Source organism: Schistocerca americana, chromosome 8 (assembly GCF_021461395.2).
Source record: "Schistocerca americana isolate TAMUIC-IGC-003095 chromosome 8, iqSchAmer2.1, whole genome shotgun sequence".
Taxonomy (NCBI): Eukaryota; Metazoa; Arthropoda; class Insecta; order Orthoptera; family Acrididae; genus Schistocerca; species Schistocerca americana.
In genome coordinates, this window is record NC_060126.1 from 503,254,118 (window position 1) to 503,274,466 (window position 20,349).

The following is a 20,349-nucleotide window of genomic DNA, read 5'->3' on the forward strand; positions in this document are numbered from 1 at the left end:
TGCTCCCACCACTGTAATTTGCTTCTGAAGCATCTCTTCTGCCAGCTAAACACTAGTAAAGAAGTTGTCAACAGTAATATTTTTTGATGATCCTTCAATGCTTTTAGCAAGATCTTTCACCACATTCAATCCAAGATTTTTCTGAGTAGGTTCACGGGGCTTCCTTCCCATGTAAACAATTCTGTCTAAAGCATATGCAGATGTAGCAGCACATATTTTTATGGCATACTTGGCTGGTTTAGAGGGCATATACTGGGTGAAGCTGCATCTTCCAGGGAATGGGACTAGCTGTTTGTCAACTGTGAGCGAATCATTGGGAATCATTCTATTTCTACACTTGTCAAGAAATAATTCTCATACATAGCGAACAGCTGCAAGTTTGTCATCTGCAGATCGAGCTTCACGGGTATGCCTGTCATCAAATCTAATTATTCTTCTTATATCCTCAAATCTATTTACTGACATGGTGGCCTTATATGTAGGATTTGCCTTTTCATCCAAGAATAATTCTCTAACAGGGACATCCCAACTCTTCTCAACACCAGAAAGCAGTAAAAGACCAAGAAAACCCTGCATTTCAGCAAGCGAAACTTTTTTCCACGTTTTACCACGTAAAGCAGCCACTCTTCTGCTTTCAATATTTGTGCAGTTGATAATTTCCTCTAGTATTTCCTTGGAGATGAAATAGTCCCAGGCATCCTTAGGTTTACAGGTTTCCAAACCACGGGCTAGACCAGGTGCCTTCTTTACAATATTATGGACAGGCGTACGAAAAGTTGGAGGAGGATGTAATTTCCAAATCATTCCATTCCGACTAACTTAAGTGTGGTCTTCTATACCTTTTTACGGTGGTTCTTCATTTTCAGACTCTGATGAAGTAATATTATCGGAACGACTGTCATCTGCCTCAATATTCACATCTGCAGGTTCATTGGCTGATTCTTCACTACTTGCATCTTCAAAAATATTTCCTTCCTTGCAAGAATCATCTTCTTCAAACCACTGAGCTACAACACTTTCAAAATTATCTGCATTTGCACATACTGACTCTCTTGCTTTGCGTGTCGAAGCCATAGCAAAAGGTGTTGTCTCTCGAACAGCAGCTTGTGCAGCACTAAATGAGTCATACTCCTAACAATATGAGCCTTGTAGCAACAAACAAACTACAGTAACAACGAGGCTGACAAGAGCAGCACAGGATAACAATACTATGCACTAATACAACATTTGATAGCAAAAAGATCAATAATACATCGACATCGCCTATATGTGAAAGTAGTGTGTATTACTTTTTAGTTATACTATTACTACTACAGCTACTGCTGCTGTTGGCACTCCTGTTGCTGAAAATAGCACTACAGTTATTGTTGAATTAATAACTGCTCCCAAAAAAATGTTGAAGACAATATAGGCTAAAGAACATTTATAAATGTGTGAGGGCTTCTGAAGCCCTGCTTATGCATTCATGGTGTATGGGTAAACGTATTGAATTATACAAAAAAACTTAAAAAGATATCTCGTTCATACTTGATAGAAGGAATGTCACAGTGTTAGTGAAAGAGTACTGGAAAGCAGTTCGAAATCAAACAAAAAATTACAGAATTTTTAAAAAATGAAGACATACAAGGGCCTCGGAGGCCCTCTATATGCATCCTAGGGTTAAGACACGATTTAGTACATATGCAGTGAAGAAGAAATCGGCACAGGGTACGAAGTCATGAGAGCTGGCATCACGTAAGACAAAGAAATATGTGGCAGCTATAATACGAATTCAATCCAACCAAACCAGCTAACATGACCATGTTGTTTACCACAAAGAATTAATAAACCAATGAATAGAGAAAAATTAAACTTTACAGTGTCAAACATCAAGATACACCTTGCGACAAAGAATAAATAATAACCATCACTGGAAAAAAAGACTGCAACACATTGCTCACTATGGGTTTCACCAGAATTTATTTGTAAATAAAGTGCAAGCCACAACCCAAGATTTGTAGTTCAGAGATGACAGGTCATGAACAGCAGCCTAACACAAGTATGCTCCAATGGCATTTTCTTCACTGTTTAATATGCTTACTGTGATAGCCTTACTTAATAGGTTCCATAAATGAAAAACACAAAATTTTTTGATTCAATTACCTAGCCTTCTAATGCGAAGCATACAGATCTGAAGTATTTAAACAAATTTGCATCATGTTCAATAAGAGATTTTAAAGTATCTCGCAAAATGTCCTCTGATTATGCATTTGTTGACTAGCTGTCAAGGGAACATATTCCATATCTGCTTAGTTGATGGTTGGGGTCAAGGAAAGATAATGAGGAAATAATAGTATCCAATACATACCAATGAAGACTGGGACATTCCTTGCTGTGAGTAATGTGTAGCAAAATGAAATGCTAAAGGCTACTTTAGTCTACAATTTAATTTAATTATCACTTTATATCCAGAGTAAATTATGTTTGTAGTGATTCTGGTGGTCAGTATTGCACAAATAACTCAATATAACAATCTAGAATGTTCTTTGAAGATATTGTTCATCATAGTATTATCATTTTCATCCAAGCAAAAATTGTGTTAAACTTGGGGCAATGCTATTTCCCTACTTTCATGAATGTTAAGAAATGGAGAAATATTCTAAGAAAATTCAAGAATCATGTTTACCTAATATTTTCAGGGGAACTGTTGTTCACTGTAGACATGCAAGTAAGATAGTTCATACAATACTCATAAGTGAGTCCTTAGCAGCACTTGTATTAATTGTTGCTAGAAGATCGTACCGACGGTCATCGTGATGTCACATACAGTGAGTGTCATCACTGGCTAAATACTGTGCTTTCCTTAAACAACACGCAATATAACTGTGATCCGATCAAGTGCATATTACTGAGTGTTAATAATTAGCATTTTATGCTCAACGTTAAACAATGTATTACTTATGTGGTTAGGCCACAGGAACACCTAAGCCCATAGTTGATGTGATATCAGATCAATAGTCATCATGATATAACATTTTCGCTTTAGCGATTTTCGCATGATATAACATTTTCGCTTTAGCAGTGCAGATGGCTGCTGTAAACAATCCTTTGAACATGACTGTAAAGTGTTTACAAGAAATTGTATGTCCTAAGTTAGATAAAACTAATACTTAGAAGAATTTTTGTTGACAAGAGAAAATAGTATTTTTTCAAGAATTGGCATATTGTCTTTTTTGAGAAAATCCACTGTCTATTGTTGCACTGCTAATTTTATTGTCTGTCTCTAATATTATGACTGGTTTTTAATTCAAAAAACATCTTCAGATCTCTAAGGATAAGAAATTTATTTTTCTTACCTCTACAGTTTTGATTGAAAGTGATTCAATACAACTGAAACCACTCATAATACTAGAAAGCTCTGCTATGTAGGCACACAACAGAATGCAAATTCAATTATTTTAAAAAATCTGTGTTGTTACTAGTGCAAAATAATAAAAATATAGTAAAGAAAGACACCTGATACCTTGGCTGCAATGACAAGTTTCCATTGTCATTTGGATGTGAATAACAATACACTGTTGACAAAATTGAGTCAGAACTGTTACCACTTTACATTAAGGCCATATTTTGTTTTACATTTCAAAATTGGGACATTTCTGGCTTACCATCTGTGTTCCTGTTTGTAGTACAATTGCTACATTTAGGTGGCTTTGGAATGCTTACACTGAGATGAGTACACAGTGTGGAGAAGGTTACTAGCTTGTATGCGGAACTATGATCATTTATGTATCTGATAAGATGGGAATGAACTGCTAATTCAAACAGAATGACCACAAACCTTCATTATAAAGTGTCGGATGTCTTAAGCTTCTAAACTGAGTTGTCATCAAGATTCGCTTTTAAAAGAACTCTTTCATAATGCACTTACATAAAATATGACTATTAGAAGCATCCTATTGATAACTGCAACAGTTATGCACTTGCAAATAAGCTGCACCTTAGCAATTTAGATTCACAGTCGGCATACAGTCTTCAACAAATAACCCAATATACAGGGCTATTACAAATGACTGAAACGATTTCATAAATTCACTGTAGCTCCATTCATTGACATATGGTCACGACACACTACAGATACGTAGAAAAACTCAAAGTTTTGTTCGGCTAAAGCCGCACTTCAGGTTTCTGCCGCCAGAGCGCTCGAGAGCGCAGTGAGACAAAATGGCGACAGGAGCCGAGAAAGCGTATGTCGTGCTTGAAATGCACTCACATCAGTCATAACAGTGCAACGACACTTCAGGATGAAGTTCAACAAAGATCCACCAACTGCTAACTCCATTCGGCGATGGTATGTGCAGTTTAAAGCTTCTGGATGCCTCTTTAAGGGGAAATCAACGGGTCGGCCTGCAGTGAGCGAAGAAACGGTTGAACGCATGCGGGCAAGTTTCACGCGTAGCCCGCGGAAGTCGACGAATAAAGCAAGCAGGGAGCTAAACGTACCACAGCCAACGGTTTGGAAAATCTTACGGAAAAGGCTAAAGCAGAAGCCTTACCATTTACAAATGCTACAAGCCCTGACACCCGATGACAAAGTCAAACGCTTTGAATTTTCGGCGCGGTTGCAACAGCTCGTGGAAGAGGATGCGTTCAGTGCGAAACTTGTTTTCAGTGATGAAGCAACATTTTTTCTTAATGGTGAAGTGAACAGACACAATGTGCGAATCTGGGCGGTAGAGAATCCTCACGCATTCGTGCAGCAAATTCGCAATTCACCAAAAGTTAACGTGTTTTGTGCAATCTCACGGTTTAAAGTTTACGGCCCCTTTTTCTTCTGCGAAAAAAACGTTACGGGACACGTGTATCTGGACATGCTGGAAAATTGGCTCATGCCACAACTGGAGACCGACAGCGCCGACTTCATCTTTCAGCAGGATGGTGCTCCACCGCACTTCAATCATGATGTTCAGCATTTCTTAAACAGGAGATTGGAAAACCGATGGATCGGTCGTGGTGGAGATCATGATCAGCAATTCATGTCATGGCCTCCACGCTCTCCCGACTTAACCCCATGCGATTTCTTTGTGTGGGGTTATGTTAAAGATTCAGTGTTTAAACTTCCTCTACCAAGAAACTTGCCAGAACTGCGAGCTCACATCAACGATGCTTTCGAACTCATTGATGGGGACATGCTGCGCCGAGTGTGGGAGGAACTTAATTATTGGCTTGATGTCTGCCGAATCACTAAAGGGGCACATATCGAACATTTGTGAATGCCTAAAAAAACTTTTTGAGTTTTTGTATGTGTGTGCAAAGCATTGTGAAAATATCTCAAATAATAAAGTTATTGTAGAGCTGTGAAATCGCTTCAATCATTTGTAATAAGCCTGTATGTATTTCTCTGTAACATGCACATTTTATAAAACCAATCACGACAGTCATTTTTCTTAAATTAATGTAGTCTCTCTTAACACTGCCCGCCCCCCCCCCCCCCCCCCCACGTATTAATGCTATATATTACCTGGGCTTACATGGACTTGACTGGATAATTGTCAGTCTGGTTATGGATACAGTAGAGAGAGAACTGCTATTTAAAATAACTGGAGAAGTCAGTAGGTTTTTCAAAGTGTCAGCTTTCCTACTGACTGTTATATGTTAAATTTAGCGTTAATAAAAGCAAATAGTTTGTAGCAGTTTAATGATAATTATTAGCACTGTTTCTAACTTTTTTTCTTTTATTAAGGTACACCTTGAATCATTGCATAATTCTACACACTGGAAGGTTGTCCTCCATGATTGGATATACAGAACACAATGAATGAATTTATTCTTCCATCCTGAAACTCAGCTGTCAAATTATTTTAATTGTTTGTAATTTCATCAAGTTTCTGTGAAGAATTTTAACTATCTCAGTGCTCCACAAGGTACTGTTTTAATACAATAGTTTCTGATTTGTCATTTTCAAAACTTTTGCTCTGTATAATCAGGCCACTCTCTTCCACAGCAACATCTGAAGGAAGACTTAATGTCTGCAACTAATTTGATAAGTGAATAATTAAATAAAAACAAGAAGAGAGCAATAATCACTGGAATTTAAAAAAGATACCATAAGCTATCAACTGCCAGTGAATTTGCAAACAGCTAAAAATGAGGATAGACTCACTCACTCACAACAGATAACACATTTTTAGTTTCTTTTATATATAAATTTTTATTTCGGACTGCAAAAAATATAATAACATATATTGAACCATTTCTAAATACATATAAATAGATTTCAGTTGTATAAATTACACTTTTGTGCAGCTATTTGAAGTCTTTTTACAAGCAAATTCAGAACACAAATATACATATATCACAAAAAAACACATTAACTGCCTTAGGTTTGGGAACTCTGATTTACAGCTGCCATGATAAAGATAACTTTTGGTTTATCATTGGCGAACAAGCAGGTGACAAAAAAATATCCTGAATAACATCTTAAAAAGTGTGGAATCAACAATTCAGTAGAAACTGGCAGTGGACTTCTACACATTGAAATAGACTGCTGCTATGCAAATGATGTGCAACAATTCCTTTAGTCTTGTGATTATCACTTTTGTTATATGGCAGAAACAGGCACCTCCATCAGGTTATGTAAAAAATGGAGAAATATGTAAATGCAGTAACACCAATGTGAAGAATGTGCCTTTTTTTCCATATCAGATGTTCTGTTACTCCAAACTTTGGCATGTGTATCAATATAGTCATGACTATCTATTCAAGCAATACAATCATCAGAACAAGTTTTCTTGAAACATCCCTGTTTAACAACCACCCAGTCATAAACAATCAGTTTATATCCACAGTGAACTTTGAAGATATTTTGCTGAAAATAAAAAATATAGTGACTTTCATTCCTCATAGAGGACAAAGGATGCCTGTAGTTGCAAAAGGGAGCTCAGCAATGGGTGGAAATTAACTAACCCATCAGTATGCAATGTACTCAAATCAATTCAGGATATTCTTTTTATCAAACCTCATTTAAGAAAAATTTGCTTCTCAATGTTTCTACAAAGAAGGCACATTTATTAATAAGTAACAATTAACACGACTCTACGGTGTTACTGCCCTCTAAAACTTCTGGAAAATCAACAACATGCTGAAAAAATACTTCTTAGGCACGTGTAAAATATAGCTGTTGTTAATATAAATTTAATAACTTGATCTGAAACACAGAAACACTTATTTTCATATCACTTTTCAAAAAAGAAAACAAAGTGTCAACGATTATAGTAATATACACTATCACATTTACACCTATTATCTTGAAGTGAACCTTTCTTTGAAGAAGATGAAATACAACACTGGAAAACCTCTTCTAACTTCACCTCTGACTGTGGTACACACAAGAAAAATATGAATGCGCGTGCGTGCACTGCACACCCGCATGTACATCTGCGCGCGCACGCCTACACACACACGCGCGCACGCCTACACACACACACACACACACACACACACACACACACACACACACACGCACACACATATTCTTTGGTCACTTTTAAAACAAAGTTCCCTTCTGCAAAAAAGAGGTCTATTGTCAGTGGAGAAACTCAGTCTGTCTCTTCACTGACCCACTCACTGCAAGCTTTGTAAAACATTATCATCTTTCACTTCATGGATTTGCATATCATTAAAACATTTCTTCTCAAAACCATTCCTTTTTTCCCTGTACCAAGACTTTGTTTGCAAAACACAGTTCTTGGAAATACAGTTAGAGAATATGTGACTGCTTACTGCACAAAACATGAAAGTTTAGAGCATTTTTTTACTACTTTGGTGAGCTGGTCCCTGAACAATGTTACCGAGGAAAAACACAAACAGAAGGAACACACACTTTTTTATGCTAACTTTGTGCCTTTCATTTCTGATAATGCTATTTTTGTCTTTGTACTGCACTATACTAGTGAATCAAAATAATAATTAAGTAGAGAAATCATGTTTAACAAGTTTTAAGAATTAAGAAAACACAGGAGGACTTTAAATAATACCATTTTCTACACTTCTGACAGACTGGAATGTAATTTTGTACCATTTTTCTTATTAATATATAACAACATCCCATATCATTATAACTATTCCTTGTTTTTCAAAAATTAAGTAGTTCCACTTCATTCAGCACTGACTGTGAGTTGAAAGAAAAAGGATCAAGATGTTCTGAAAACATACAATCTACCTTTCTTGTTTCCTTCGGAAACGAGAATACTGAATGCTGTACATGTTTGTTGTACAACCAGTTATAATTTTTTAAATGTATGTTCACTGTACTTCCATTTCAAAGGGCTAGTAAAGCATACTCTTAACCAGTAACTGCGTAACAAATACTGAAACCAAAATTATGCATGTGCATTTAACTATACACTTGCTTACACAAGTCTCTTGTTGAACTATAGCAACTGCTACTTACAATGCAAATCCAACAGACTGGTTAAGATCCTGTAACACAATTTCAGATTCATAAAGATGAAAGGCATTCTCATACATTGTACATCTAACCAAACACATACTGCAAGTACAATTATATCCTACCACTTCCATCTTGATGGGAACTGATGTTAACAAAAATAGCTGAGTCCTCATTAATGCGTGACTTTCTCAAAGTACTTCTTACACAGTGTTGCAGGCAATCAGTATTTTCCCAATACATATTCCCATTTACTTGCAACATCTACAGCATGTATGGTCTGATAGTAGTGAGCAAAAAATTTTTTGAACATACAAAGTGTGCGTCATCAATGCTGTACATTTTAACACAACTGTAACAATTTCTCACTTTTAATATCCATTCATTACATATAAGTAACCACAGACACACACTGTTTAGGAGCACACAAGACTGCTTCATAACCACCATAAAGAACTATGCAGGACAAAGTGTCAGCAGGATCTAACATCCAGTTAACAACTAGGATCCTAGCACAGCATACATGACACTTGAACAAAGTGGCACTTGTCATAGACTGCTTGCACCATCAATGTTCAAAAAATTAGGTAATCAGCCATGAAAAATACACAGCACAGTCACAGCCTTTCAGCAACCAGCAAAACATTACACTGAGCTCCTGTAATACTACTGGGAAGAAATAGAGGGTGCATCTCCTGTAATTGAAAGACGTTTCTGTGACGGTTCTTCTTGAGAAAGAGCCCAGACCAGTTCAGCTCGCTCTTCTTGCGATAAGGTCTCCATGATGGCAGTAACTGCTGCTTCCAAGGCTCTGTCCGGGCATTCTGCCAGAGCAGATTTGATTCGTTGTACGACAGCTTCGTGCTTCATACTGCGCACATTGTGCCAGAATGTTGAGCCTTCCTGTAGCTGTTCAGTCAACCATTCTACCACAGCACTGTTGTTATCCCAAACGTATGCCTGCAAAACATTTTTCTTATGTTAATGCTTGTCACTATCAAAAATAGAACTCAAATGGAAGTAGCAGTCTGGAAAACATTTTTACAACTGATTCGCTGAGGATGATTATACTGTAATTCCTTCTTTCAAGTGCCACACGAAAATCAAAATGACATATTGATATAAGTGATCATAGGACACAAATCAACCAAAATTGCTCAATAGATGAGAGACATCTAGACTTCATAGGGTAACTACTACAAGTGTCCAATACAAGAGGTCATGCAGGCCAGACGCAAAAGGCATGACCTCAGATGATGCACAGTTACGGACACATAAGGAAGTTCGCTATATGGACCGATATACTCCTTAGCCGTGAAGAAATTGACTCAATGGAAACAACTATACTATTCTTCCTGTAACAATTATGGGTCAATTGCAACTGTGTATGAGATGACTGAAGTACAGTACCAGTATTATAGTCGAGTCAGTCTAAGTAGATCGATGACAGTTGCAGTGGGTTGGACACCACAACTTCATGCAGCTACCTCAACCAGTTATGTAACACAATTTTGTAAACGCCCCTATGGCAATACCACAGTGTTGTCACAGCTATATAGACCACTACTGCTTTCACCTACAGCCACCAGCAATATGCACCTCTGGCAACAGTGCTGCGAGGGAGCTTCTTATACTGACTCCACTACAGTTCATATTCTCCTGCATCTCATCTTACAGCAAAGCATTAACATCCATTAATACATTTTCAGGATCAGACCAGTGAAATTACAAATTGTGCCAATATAGTTGCTAAATGTTAAATCTGTAACAAACTACAATTGCCCTGAAGCTCTAGTCCTATGATAATATCTTGTACCTAGTCCATAAGTGAACCAGTTTTGCCTGTCAAAATCAGTTAACTTACTGAATGATTACAATTTGAAAACTAAACTTAAATTCAATACCATTGAAAAATTTGCTCAATTTTAAAATAAAAGCTTTTACTTTCAAATGTGATGCATTGCAATAAATACTTGTAGGTGCAAATTTTTCTGTTTCTTCCTATGCTTTGTTCATGGAAACAGTGTTGTTCCTGTGTTGCTATGTTCATTTATGAGTGAAATATATTAATATTAAATAATTAGTATACGAAGTCCACGAAAAAGGTGTGTGTGGTTCTGTTGGTGCCTAGCTGATTGTATTTTAGCTATGATCCTTGTGCTAGAGGTGACCTAATTTTACACTTCTAACAAATTAGTTTGCAATAGCCTGTGCCCTCATGGACTGGCAAACTTTCATATTTAATGTAATCAAAAACAATCCAACTCAAATATGCATCTCTCAATTATCGGTTTCTGTGACACTGCAAATTAAGCCTTACTTCATATGTGCAATGAATGATAACGGTTATGAAATGTTCGACAACACTTAAGACAAAAAAGAAGGGACATTGCAGACTGTTTGGGATCCCTGAACTCTCATTCAGTAACAGTTTGGGTTTTGGCCCTTACCTCAGTGGCTCCTCTGTCCTCAATAAACCATCGCCGCAATCTGGCTTCTGCCTGGCCGACACTGAGGTCAGGCTGGATTTCCAGAAGCTTTGTTTTTAGCTCATTCTCCAATAAAAGCCGGCGTAATCTCCAATATAAAATACATCGCGATTTGCGCCATGGCACAATATCCTGATAAAATAAATACATTATGATTAGAGTAACATACAACATGTGAAACAGAGGAATATATAAGAATCTAATTTAAGAGTGAAGGTAACAACTCACCAAATGGTACAGATTTTGAGCCATAGAGGGCATATAAACAATACTAAAGCCTTTGCTAGCTTTTGGATGAATCTTATTTTGAGCTAGGGTACAAATACACAAAAAGTGTGTGAGAATGATGCCGCCCCCCCCCCCCCCAAAAAAAACACATACACACACACACACACACACACACACACACACACACACACACACACACACACACACACACACACACACCTTTTACAGGTAGCCATGATACTCTATTGGAAGCAGGACCGCATGTGAAAACCATCATATTATATACCAGCTCTACTGCAATTTTTGCACTGTATTTTATATGAGCAGCCAATGGCCTTACCACAGTGGTAACACCAGTTCCTGATAGATCACCAAAGTTTAGCACTGTAGGCTTGGCTAGCACTTGGAAGGGTCACCGTCTGGGTCTGCCAAGTGCTGTAGGCAAAACGGTGCACTCAGTCCTTATGAAGCCATTTGAGGAACTACTTGATTGAGAAGTTGCAGCATCAGTCACGAAAACTGACAATGGCTGGGAGAGCAGAGTGCTGACCACATGCCCTTCTGTATCCACTTCTGATGATACCTAGGGGCTGAGGACGACATGGCGGCTGGTTGGTAACAACGGACCTTCAAGGCCTGTTTGGACCACCCAATGGGTGTTTGACCACCCATTGGTGAACTGTGCTTAGCATAACATGGCTGATTTCAATGGCTGTTTAACAACCTCTGCCATCTTGATCCCCCCCCCCCCCCCCCTTCCTCTCTGAACTACATACATGGGAGTCATCCTTGCAGTGCATCCTTCGTAGATGTAATCATCCTGCTCCTAGCCTCAATGTCCACTAGACATTTGCTCCATGTTCACCTCCACCTTTACTGTCCACATACTGCCGCATACTCTTCTCCACAGTCTTCTATTCATCAAATACAAACTTCCATGGCCGGAATTGTCATAATTAATAAAACAGCAAGCCAAGGTGTGAATCTGACATTGAACAAAGCTACGATCCCCCTTGAAAATGTCCTCCACATTTGGGGATGAAACGTCACATTTTAAAGTGAAATCCTTTCAATCATGGCCTGACATCCCGGAATATTTTATTAATTGTTAGACTTCTATTCCTCTGTTCTCTCTTCCCCTCCCAACTAAATTCTCCATGTCTTGTTATTGTCATCATGTGCTGCACAAACTCACCAGTACCAGTTCTCCTGTTGCATTCCTCCATGCACCTGCTGTCTCTGCCTGTCCTCTCCTGCATACCTGCTGCATCCCTCTGAACCATCAGCCACACCCCAACCCTACCTTCCACTCTCCATCTCCTTTCTCTCCTCGCCTGCTTCACTCCCTAGTCGAGCTGCAAAACTGCATTCCCGGCATAGTGTTTTCAGCCAGCTTAATATAACTGTGTGTGTGTGTGTGTGTGTGTGTGTGTGTGTGTGTGTGTGTGTGTGTGTGTGTGTGTCCTCTAGGTCAAAAAACGATTCACCTGAAAGCTCACAAATATTTCAGTCTTGTTTATGTCCCTTTTGACAACATTTCAGTGTATTGTTAACTTCACTCTTAAATTACTTATATTCCACCTGGACTTCACTACCATAAACATGTATAAAACCCATTAACAATGAAACCAGACTTACCTGTATAGTACCTTTCTCATGCATCCTCTCAGGAGTATCATGAAGGTCAGCGAAATGTACTGCTACTTGATGGTACATAGGTCTTAGGAAACGTTCTCTTTCACTTATTTTGTTCTCCAGTATTACTTTCTCTTCATTTGAAAGGTTAGGAGAGGACAGCAGTTGGGACCGAAGCTGTCGAATCACTGGATCTAATCGCTGCATTGCTTTCACAATATCTTTCATACGGAACTTTATTTCCACAATTCCTTCTGGTTCCAACACACCACCCCTAAAATGTGAATGGAGGAGTTTAACACAACATTAATTAATTTTACCATCAATACTTATTTTCTCCCCCCCCCCCCCCCACACACACAAACAAACAAACAAACAAACACAGAGGGAGAGAGTGGGGCAGAGAGAGAGAGAGAGAGAGAGAGAGAGAGAGAGAGAGAGAGAGAGAGAGAGAGAGAGAGAGAGCCGGGGGGGGGGGAATGATGATGATCATCATCATCATCTCCTTAGTGCCTGAAAGTAACAAGTTGGATGGTTGAATCATGGAAGGCATGGTGGTGGAGAAAGAGAGCGTATTAGGAAAGACTGTGGCAGTGGGGAACATGTAGGTGAACATGCAGGGGCCAGTTGAAATCATGACTGTGGGAAGGGCGGGGAATTGCACTAGTAATATAGAGCATGGGGGGTAGGAAGGGAATTGAAGAGAATGATGCTTTGTGTGTGTGTGGGGGGAGGGGGGGGGGGTGACAAAAACAGTATGTTAAATATGTTGAAAGGGAGTTCCCACTGGCACAATTTGAAAGAGCTGCAACTGGAGAAGGGTCCACATGGCACAGGTTGTGATACATTCAGTTAAGAACACCACTTTATGTTTAGCAGCAGACTCTGTAACTGGGTAGTATTGTTGGTCATGGGCTACAATTTGGCAGGGCAATTCATGTGGGACAATAGTTTGTTCATGGTCATACCCACATAAAACAATGTGCAGTGGATGCATCAAAACTGGCAGATTATGTGTCTGTTATCTTCCTTCAATATTGGAGATTGTGTTGCATGCTTAACATGCATAAATACATTTTTGTGTGTGTACTATCAGTTAACATCTTTGGTTTCTGATCACATCAATACACAGATTGTACAGGATTCAGTTTTTGTTTTCACTTGGTAGATAAAACGTCGGACAACAATTTGAAAGGTGGTTCCACAAGAGACACAAATTTATGAATTAGTGAGATAAAACCAGGTGTATCCTTGTCACATTTGTTGCAGTCATCTACATCAATAGATGTGAAATATTCCTAGACATCTTTGTTGACATAGTGAGTCAAGGGTAAACAAGTGTTTGAAAATTCAGAATATATTTGTGCAAAAAGTGATGCTATTCTTCAAAAATAACACCATATGAATGCCACAACTCTTTCACAGAATGCTCCATCCGTTTCAACTGTTTAGAGATGAGGACAGTCACCACATGAATACTGAACATTATGAATTCTGACACATGGAAGCTCACACATGTAATTTACAATGAAACAAATTTTCTTTCACTGAAATTTTCTTTTTTAATACAGCAGCTTTTGAGAAATACCATGTAGTGTACGAGAAACCACGATCGCAGATTAATTCCAAGAATGTTCTAACCATATCAGACATTTTTTCTAAGGATTATCCCACATGATCCAGAAAACTCACCTACTCTCTGGATCAGCATACATCTCCATGTGACGAGGATTTATTGTTGGGTCAACTACAGCCCAGGCACCACCTCTGAGCTCACCATTTGGTGGAATATATATGATAATGGGCTGCTGGTACTCCCGGAGTCCATCCACAATATATGCTCCAAATTTGACAATCTGCTCGTACATATCTGTGAAACATTTATTTTCATTACATTGAAGTGAATCATAGCAATTAAGTGTGACTATCCAACTACTCACTATTACAAACCAAGGTTCAATAACATACTTCAAAATTAACTGTCAGTTTAGTATGCGTTTTTGCTTACCTTTCATTCCACCAGAGAAACCTCTCCAGTTAGCAAAAATAAACAGTGGCAAATCTTCTTTGCTAAAATCTTGTATTGCTTGCGCAGTTTTATACGCAGAATCTGGAAACCACACTTGACCTGCTTGCGATACAGTCTGAGAAAACATCAAATTACAAACACATAATCATGTTAAATGATAAAATGCAACAAATACAATTTAAAATGTGCTAAAAACTGTTTCTTATTATGTATTATCCACAATCATCTGCCAACCTTAGCTTCAGAATCAAGATTTGCGGGATCTGCCGGTAATGTCAGTTCCACTGTGCGTGTCTCTACAGCAATCACACCAACTGGAATTCCTCCCAAGCGTGCACGACCACAGACTACTGTCTGGGCCCATGGTCTCATGATCTCATCCCAACTGCCAGCATCAAAGAATCCAGATTCCCATTCACCTGAATTTGCTGCAAAGTGTAAGGTTTTAGAAACCACATTTTATTTTCTTTGTGAAAAACATAAAAGATGCAATAAGAACACAGTAACCACACAGACCCCTCATACAGATTCACACAATCAGAACATTGAAGGCAAATCATAAACAATGACAAAACCATAGGTAAGAGACTGGATTTAATCATCAGTATAAGTAACAGATGGATACGCACAACTTCCTAGCTTCACAACACAAGGCATACACAGTGGAAATGAAAATGGTTTTGTCATTTTAATTAACATTTTGGCGAATAAGCCCAAGTGCAACTTGGGGGCTACAGCACTGCATTCAAAGAACAATACTCAAGCATACCTCAGGCTGTGATTTTCAAGATACATGAGCTACCCATTGCTTGCAAACTGAACTAATTTCATGTGAACAATGTAGGAAAAGACAGACTGCTACTTACTGTACAGATGACATGTTAAGTTGCAAACACACACAATTAAAAGACACTTACACATGAGCTTTCAGCCACATACTTCATATGAGAAATATCCATGGACATCTTGCTACCTGTCACTTTTCAGGTGCTATCTTTTGTTGTAAATTTTTATAATTAATTCAAAAGACACAGTAGTGAACATAAGAGCTGGTATCACAACTGAGCCACTGTAAGGTTGCCTTCTCACGACATTAATGTTCGTACTCGTTAGGTTTTAGAATTTGCTTCATTCTGCTACAAATATGTCACACTTGTTCTGTGAGCAATAAATTTTGGAAGCTCTAGAGGAAGAATCAACAATTCTGCCCCGGAGTGAGAAACATCAGTGTGAGAACAATTTGAAGGAGGTTTGTATTCAGGTAAGCTATAATCTGTTACAATTTTTTGTTGCTAGCGTTGTTGTTGCACATACTGCTGCCATAATTACAGTTTATTTCTGTTTTGTTTGTATTCATCTTGTCTCTTCAAGAGATGAATCTCATGACAAATCAGCATGCAATATCAGTTTCAGAGAAGATGCTACTGGAAAAGCAAGCAAGAAAGCAACAAGCTAGTATTGCCCTGATTGTAATATACCTCTCCGCATGCCAGAATACTTCAGACTTCATACAAAAGCCAGCTAGCTGGAAAATTGCTCAAGAGCTCACACCACACCTTTTTTTACAGAAAAATTTAATTTCAGAACAAGATTCACTTGGCAGTTGCACAATTATTTTTCATTTTGCTTTACGAATTAATTCGTTATTTTCAGAAGCCTACAAAAGATATCTGAGGAAGACGGATTAATCTGTTGAAATCGATAAAGTGGTAAATCGAATAAAAATAATTGTGCAACTGACAGTTGAATTTTATTCTGAAATACATACTTCAGTTGCTGAGAAAATAACAGCTATGAATAAAATCAGGAATTTCTGTCATTTGTAGTCTATCACTGAACTAAAATAAAATAAACCTTGAACTTCACGTATATTATCCTTTACGATATACTAAACACAGATGTGCCAGTAATATTTTAAATAACAACATAAATGGTTGGTTTTCTGGACCTGAATTTTTTCTAAGTGGCTGTATCTCAAAGTGTTAATACTTCACACTTTTTTTCCCCCTTCAAGCTCCGAGTTGGAGGACACCTGACATTGCATTCAACCTGTGTTCGAAGAGTTTCTCATGTTGCGTGGAGACTAGCAAGCTTCAAAAGAGAGCGTTCAGAGAATTGCTATAAAAATATTTGAAACAATCAACTTGTGAATAAGTAACAGGGGGGCTTCGAAAATATGTAGCTAATACCCTCAGTTACTCTTTTATATTTATAACAATTTTATGCATTTCAAATTATTTATGGAATGTTAAACAACTGGAGACATACAAAAATAACACACATAACTGTAACCTTGGCAGCTCAGTAAAATAGCTGCTCTTCAGTCATTAAAAGCTAGTATACTGAAATACATCTGCCACATACTCAGTGCAAACTGATGGATACTCTTGCAGGATAAAATTCAGTGTGTCAAGAGGATAGTATCCTGACTGAATGCAGGTTAAAATTTCTTAATCACCTAGAATAGAATCTACAAATGGTTCAAATGGCTCTGAGCACTATGAGACTCAACTTCTAAGGTCATTAGTCCCCTAGAACTTAGAACTACTTAAACCTAACTAACCTAAGGACATCACACGCACCCATGCCCGAGACAGGATTCGAACCTGCGACCGTAGTGGTTGCGCGGTTCCAACTGTAGTGCCTAGAACCGCTTGGCCACCCCGGCCGGCATAGAATCTACAGCTACATAATAAATTTATTGGGAAAACTGATGTCATTAATCTCTCTGCAATGTCAAAATAATTCGCATTCACGATCTTACCAGGAATTTCACTCTGGCACTCAAAATAAGAAACTTTCTTTTTACTACTAAGCATGACCATGGACCTTGCCTCGAAGAGTTTTTCCCTCACAATCGCAACTTGAACCACTACCACATATACAGGACCATCCACTGTGGGCATCTTCAAGAATTACTTACAACCAGCATGGTTTCATCACCTTTTCTACAGAGATTTTTTACTCAAATCAACTGATATGACTCAAGTAAAGTCAAAATTTATCCAACTTGTGCCTTCTTCTAAGGACACACAAAGTTATTCATACTGACCATCTAACAGTTATAGCCATCAAAACGCCAACTGCATGAGTTTTTACTATGGCTGAACCAACATGTACAAGCTGTTTCTCAAGGGACTCCATAATACTGCAATCTGTGTTTGCCCCACTCCCATAACACAAACACTCCCCACATACAGGTACTGCCTTCCACTGAACAATGCTTTCAGGGATAGACATCAGTTTTAACAAACCTTTGGAATTCTATGTTGTTAAGAAATAATATTGGACACAGGATTCATCAATTTGCACTAAATGTGTGGCACATGTATTTAAATATACCGAATTTTAATTACTGGGGAACAACTATTTCACTGGACAGCCAAGCTTACAATTTTTTGAAGCTCATCCCTTATATTATTCTTCCTAAATGACCCATTGCCAACCACTAAACTATCAGCAAGGTGAATATATACTGGTAACACACAAAGACATGTCTCTGACCACATTCTAAGTCACCATCCATTGTCTTGGTTGAACTGATTAACTGCTCCTGTTATTCATGAATTTAGTACACAGTTGTGGAGCAGCAGTACTCTCCAAACTCAGAAAAATAATAATTATTGCCTTTGTGTCTGTTTTACCCTGTATAGAACTTAGATTTTTCCTCCTAGCACTAGTATATCACAACTTCACACATGGAATATTGCTTGGTTAGCTACCACTCACTTGGGCTCAACTTAATGTCAATCGCTCATGCTGCTACTTACCTCTTTTTCATTTCCGTTGTGACCCGCCTCATCACACCCATTTCCATTATCGCCAATCACTTTTTCTTGAAGATGTGCTTTGATTTTCACTATTCACTGTTTGTTACTTCTGTCCTTTTTTCTGTTGCTCTGTATTTTTCTCTTACCTATTTATTTTCTGCATGCCCTCTTATGAGTCATGAACTGCCCTTTTTGCCACTTTTAACATTTCATCAGTATTAGCCTTCCCCTGTTAATTTCCCAACCTTGAACTGTGATTTTCTTGATAATTTATTCCTGAATAGTCTGATCTTCTGTCGTCCTCTTCCTTCTCTAGTCAGTAAGCAGAACCTTGATTCTGGTTCTAATAATTTAGTGTTTATTAAATCTGTATCTGCTGCCATTCACATACTGTAATCACTGGTGGAGATTTTAATCATCCAACAATTAATTGGGAAAATTACAGTTTTGTTAGTGGTGGGCATGACAAGACATCCTGTGAAACTTTACTACATGCCTTCTCAGACAACTACCTAGAACAGATAGTTAGCAACCCCACTCATGATGGAAATATACTGGATCTAATGGCAACAAATAGACCCGACCTCTCTGAGGATGCCCATATTTAAAGTGTCATCAGTGACCATGACGTGGTTGTGGCAACAATGATTACCAAAGTACAGAGGACAACTAAAACAAGCAGAAAGATATATATGCTCAGTAAACTAGATAGAAAATCAGTAGTGTCATATCTCAATGAGGAACTTGAAACTTTCCGCACAAGGCAGGAGTAAGCAGAGGAACTCTGGCTTTGAAAGAATAGTTGACCATGTACTGGATAGATATGTACCCAGTAGAACAGTCCATAAAGGGAGGGAACTTCCATCGTATACAGTCACTATAAAGAAACTTCTAAAGAAACAGAGCTTACTGCATAATAGGTGTAAAACAAGGCATAGGGCTATAGACAGAGAAATGCTGAATGAAACACATCTGGCTGTCAATAGAGTAATGCATGATGCCTTCAATGGCTACCAAAGCAGAATATTGTCAAGTGGTCTGTCACAGAACTCAAAGAAATTCTGATCATATGTAAAGGCCGTTAGTGGCACCAAAGTTAGCATTCAGTCCCTTGTGAATGAGACAGAAACTGAAATTGAGGATAGCAAAGCAAAAGCTCAAATACTTAACTTCATTTTCCAGTGTTCCTTTACAAAGGAAAAACCACGAGAATTGCTACAATTTAATCCTTATACCACTGAAAAGGTGTTGAGAAACTGCTGAAATCATTAAAATTGAACAAAACTCCAGGCCCCGATGGAATCCCTGTCAGATTCTGTACCGAATTTGAGGCTGAGTGAGCCCCTCTTCTAACTATAATCTGTCATAGAGCCCTTAAACAAAAAATTGTGTCCAGTTCTTCGAATAAGGCACAAGTCACATCTGACTACAAGAAGGGTAGTACAAGTGAGCTATAAAACTACCGTCCAATATCCTTGACATCAATTTATTGTAGAATCTTAGAACATATTCTGAGCTCAAAAATAATGAGGTCTCTTGGACAGAATGACCTCCTCAATGTTAGCCAGCATGGATTTTGTAAACATCAATCATGTGAAACTCAACTCGCACTTTCCTGACGACATACTGAATGCTTTGGATCGAGGCAACAAGGTAGATGCAATATTTCTTGCTTTTCGAAAAGCATTCCACTCAGTACCACACCAACACTTATTGTCAAAAGTACAATCATATGAGGTAACAAGCAAAATTTGTGACTGGACTGAGGACTTT

At 38.2% G+C, this 20,349-nt stretch overlaps 1 protein-coding gene across 2 annotated transcripts in view; it reads right to left on the reverse strand.

The window, feature by feature from the left end:
* Positions 1 to 6,175: 6,175 nt before the first annotated feature.
* The window catches only part of LOC124545154 (acetyl-CoA carboxylase), a 259,301-nt gene continuing 245,127 nt past the window's right edge, over positions 6,176 to 20,349 (reverse strand). The window contains exons 33-39 of one of the 2 annotated variants that reach the window (XR_006967594.1): positions 15,041 to 15,234; positions 14,786 to 14,921; positions 14,470 to 14,647; positions 12,781 to 13,051; positions 10,876 to 11,046; positions 7,458 to 9,385; positions 6,176 to 7,427 (exon numbers count right to left, since the gene is read on the reverse strand). Coding sequence is in view for 1 of the 2 variants with exons in the window: in XM_047123987.1 (XP_046979943.1) it covers positions 9,092 to 9,385; positions 10,876 to 11,046; positions 12,781 to 13,051; positions 14,470 to 14,647; positions 14,786 to 14,921; positions 15,041 to 15,234 (1,244 nt within the window). In the remaining variant the exon portion in view is untranslated. Of the gene's footprint in view, positions 9,386 to 10,875; positions 11,047 to 12,780; positions 13,052 to 14,469; positions 14,648 to 14,785; positions 14,922 to 15,040; positions 15,235 to 20,349 lie in introns of both variants that reach the window. The other variant, XM_047123987.1, reaches the window with a different exon arrangement.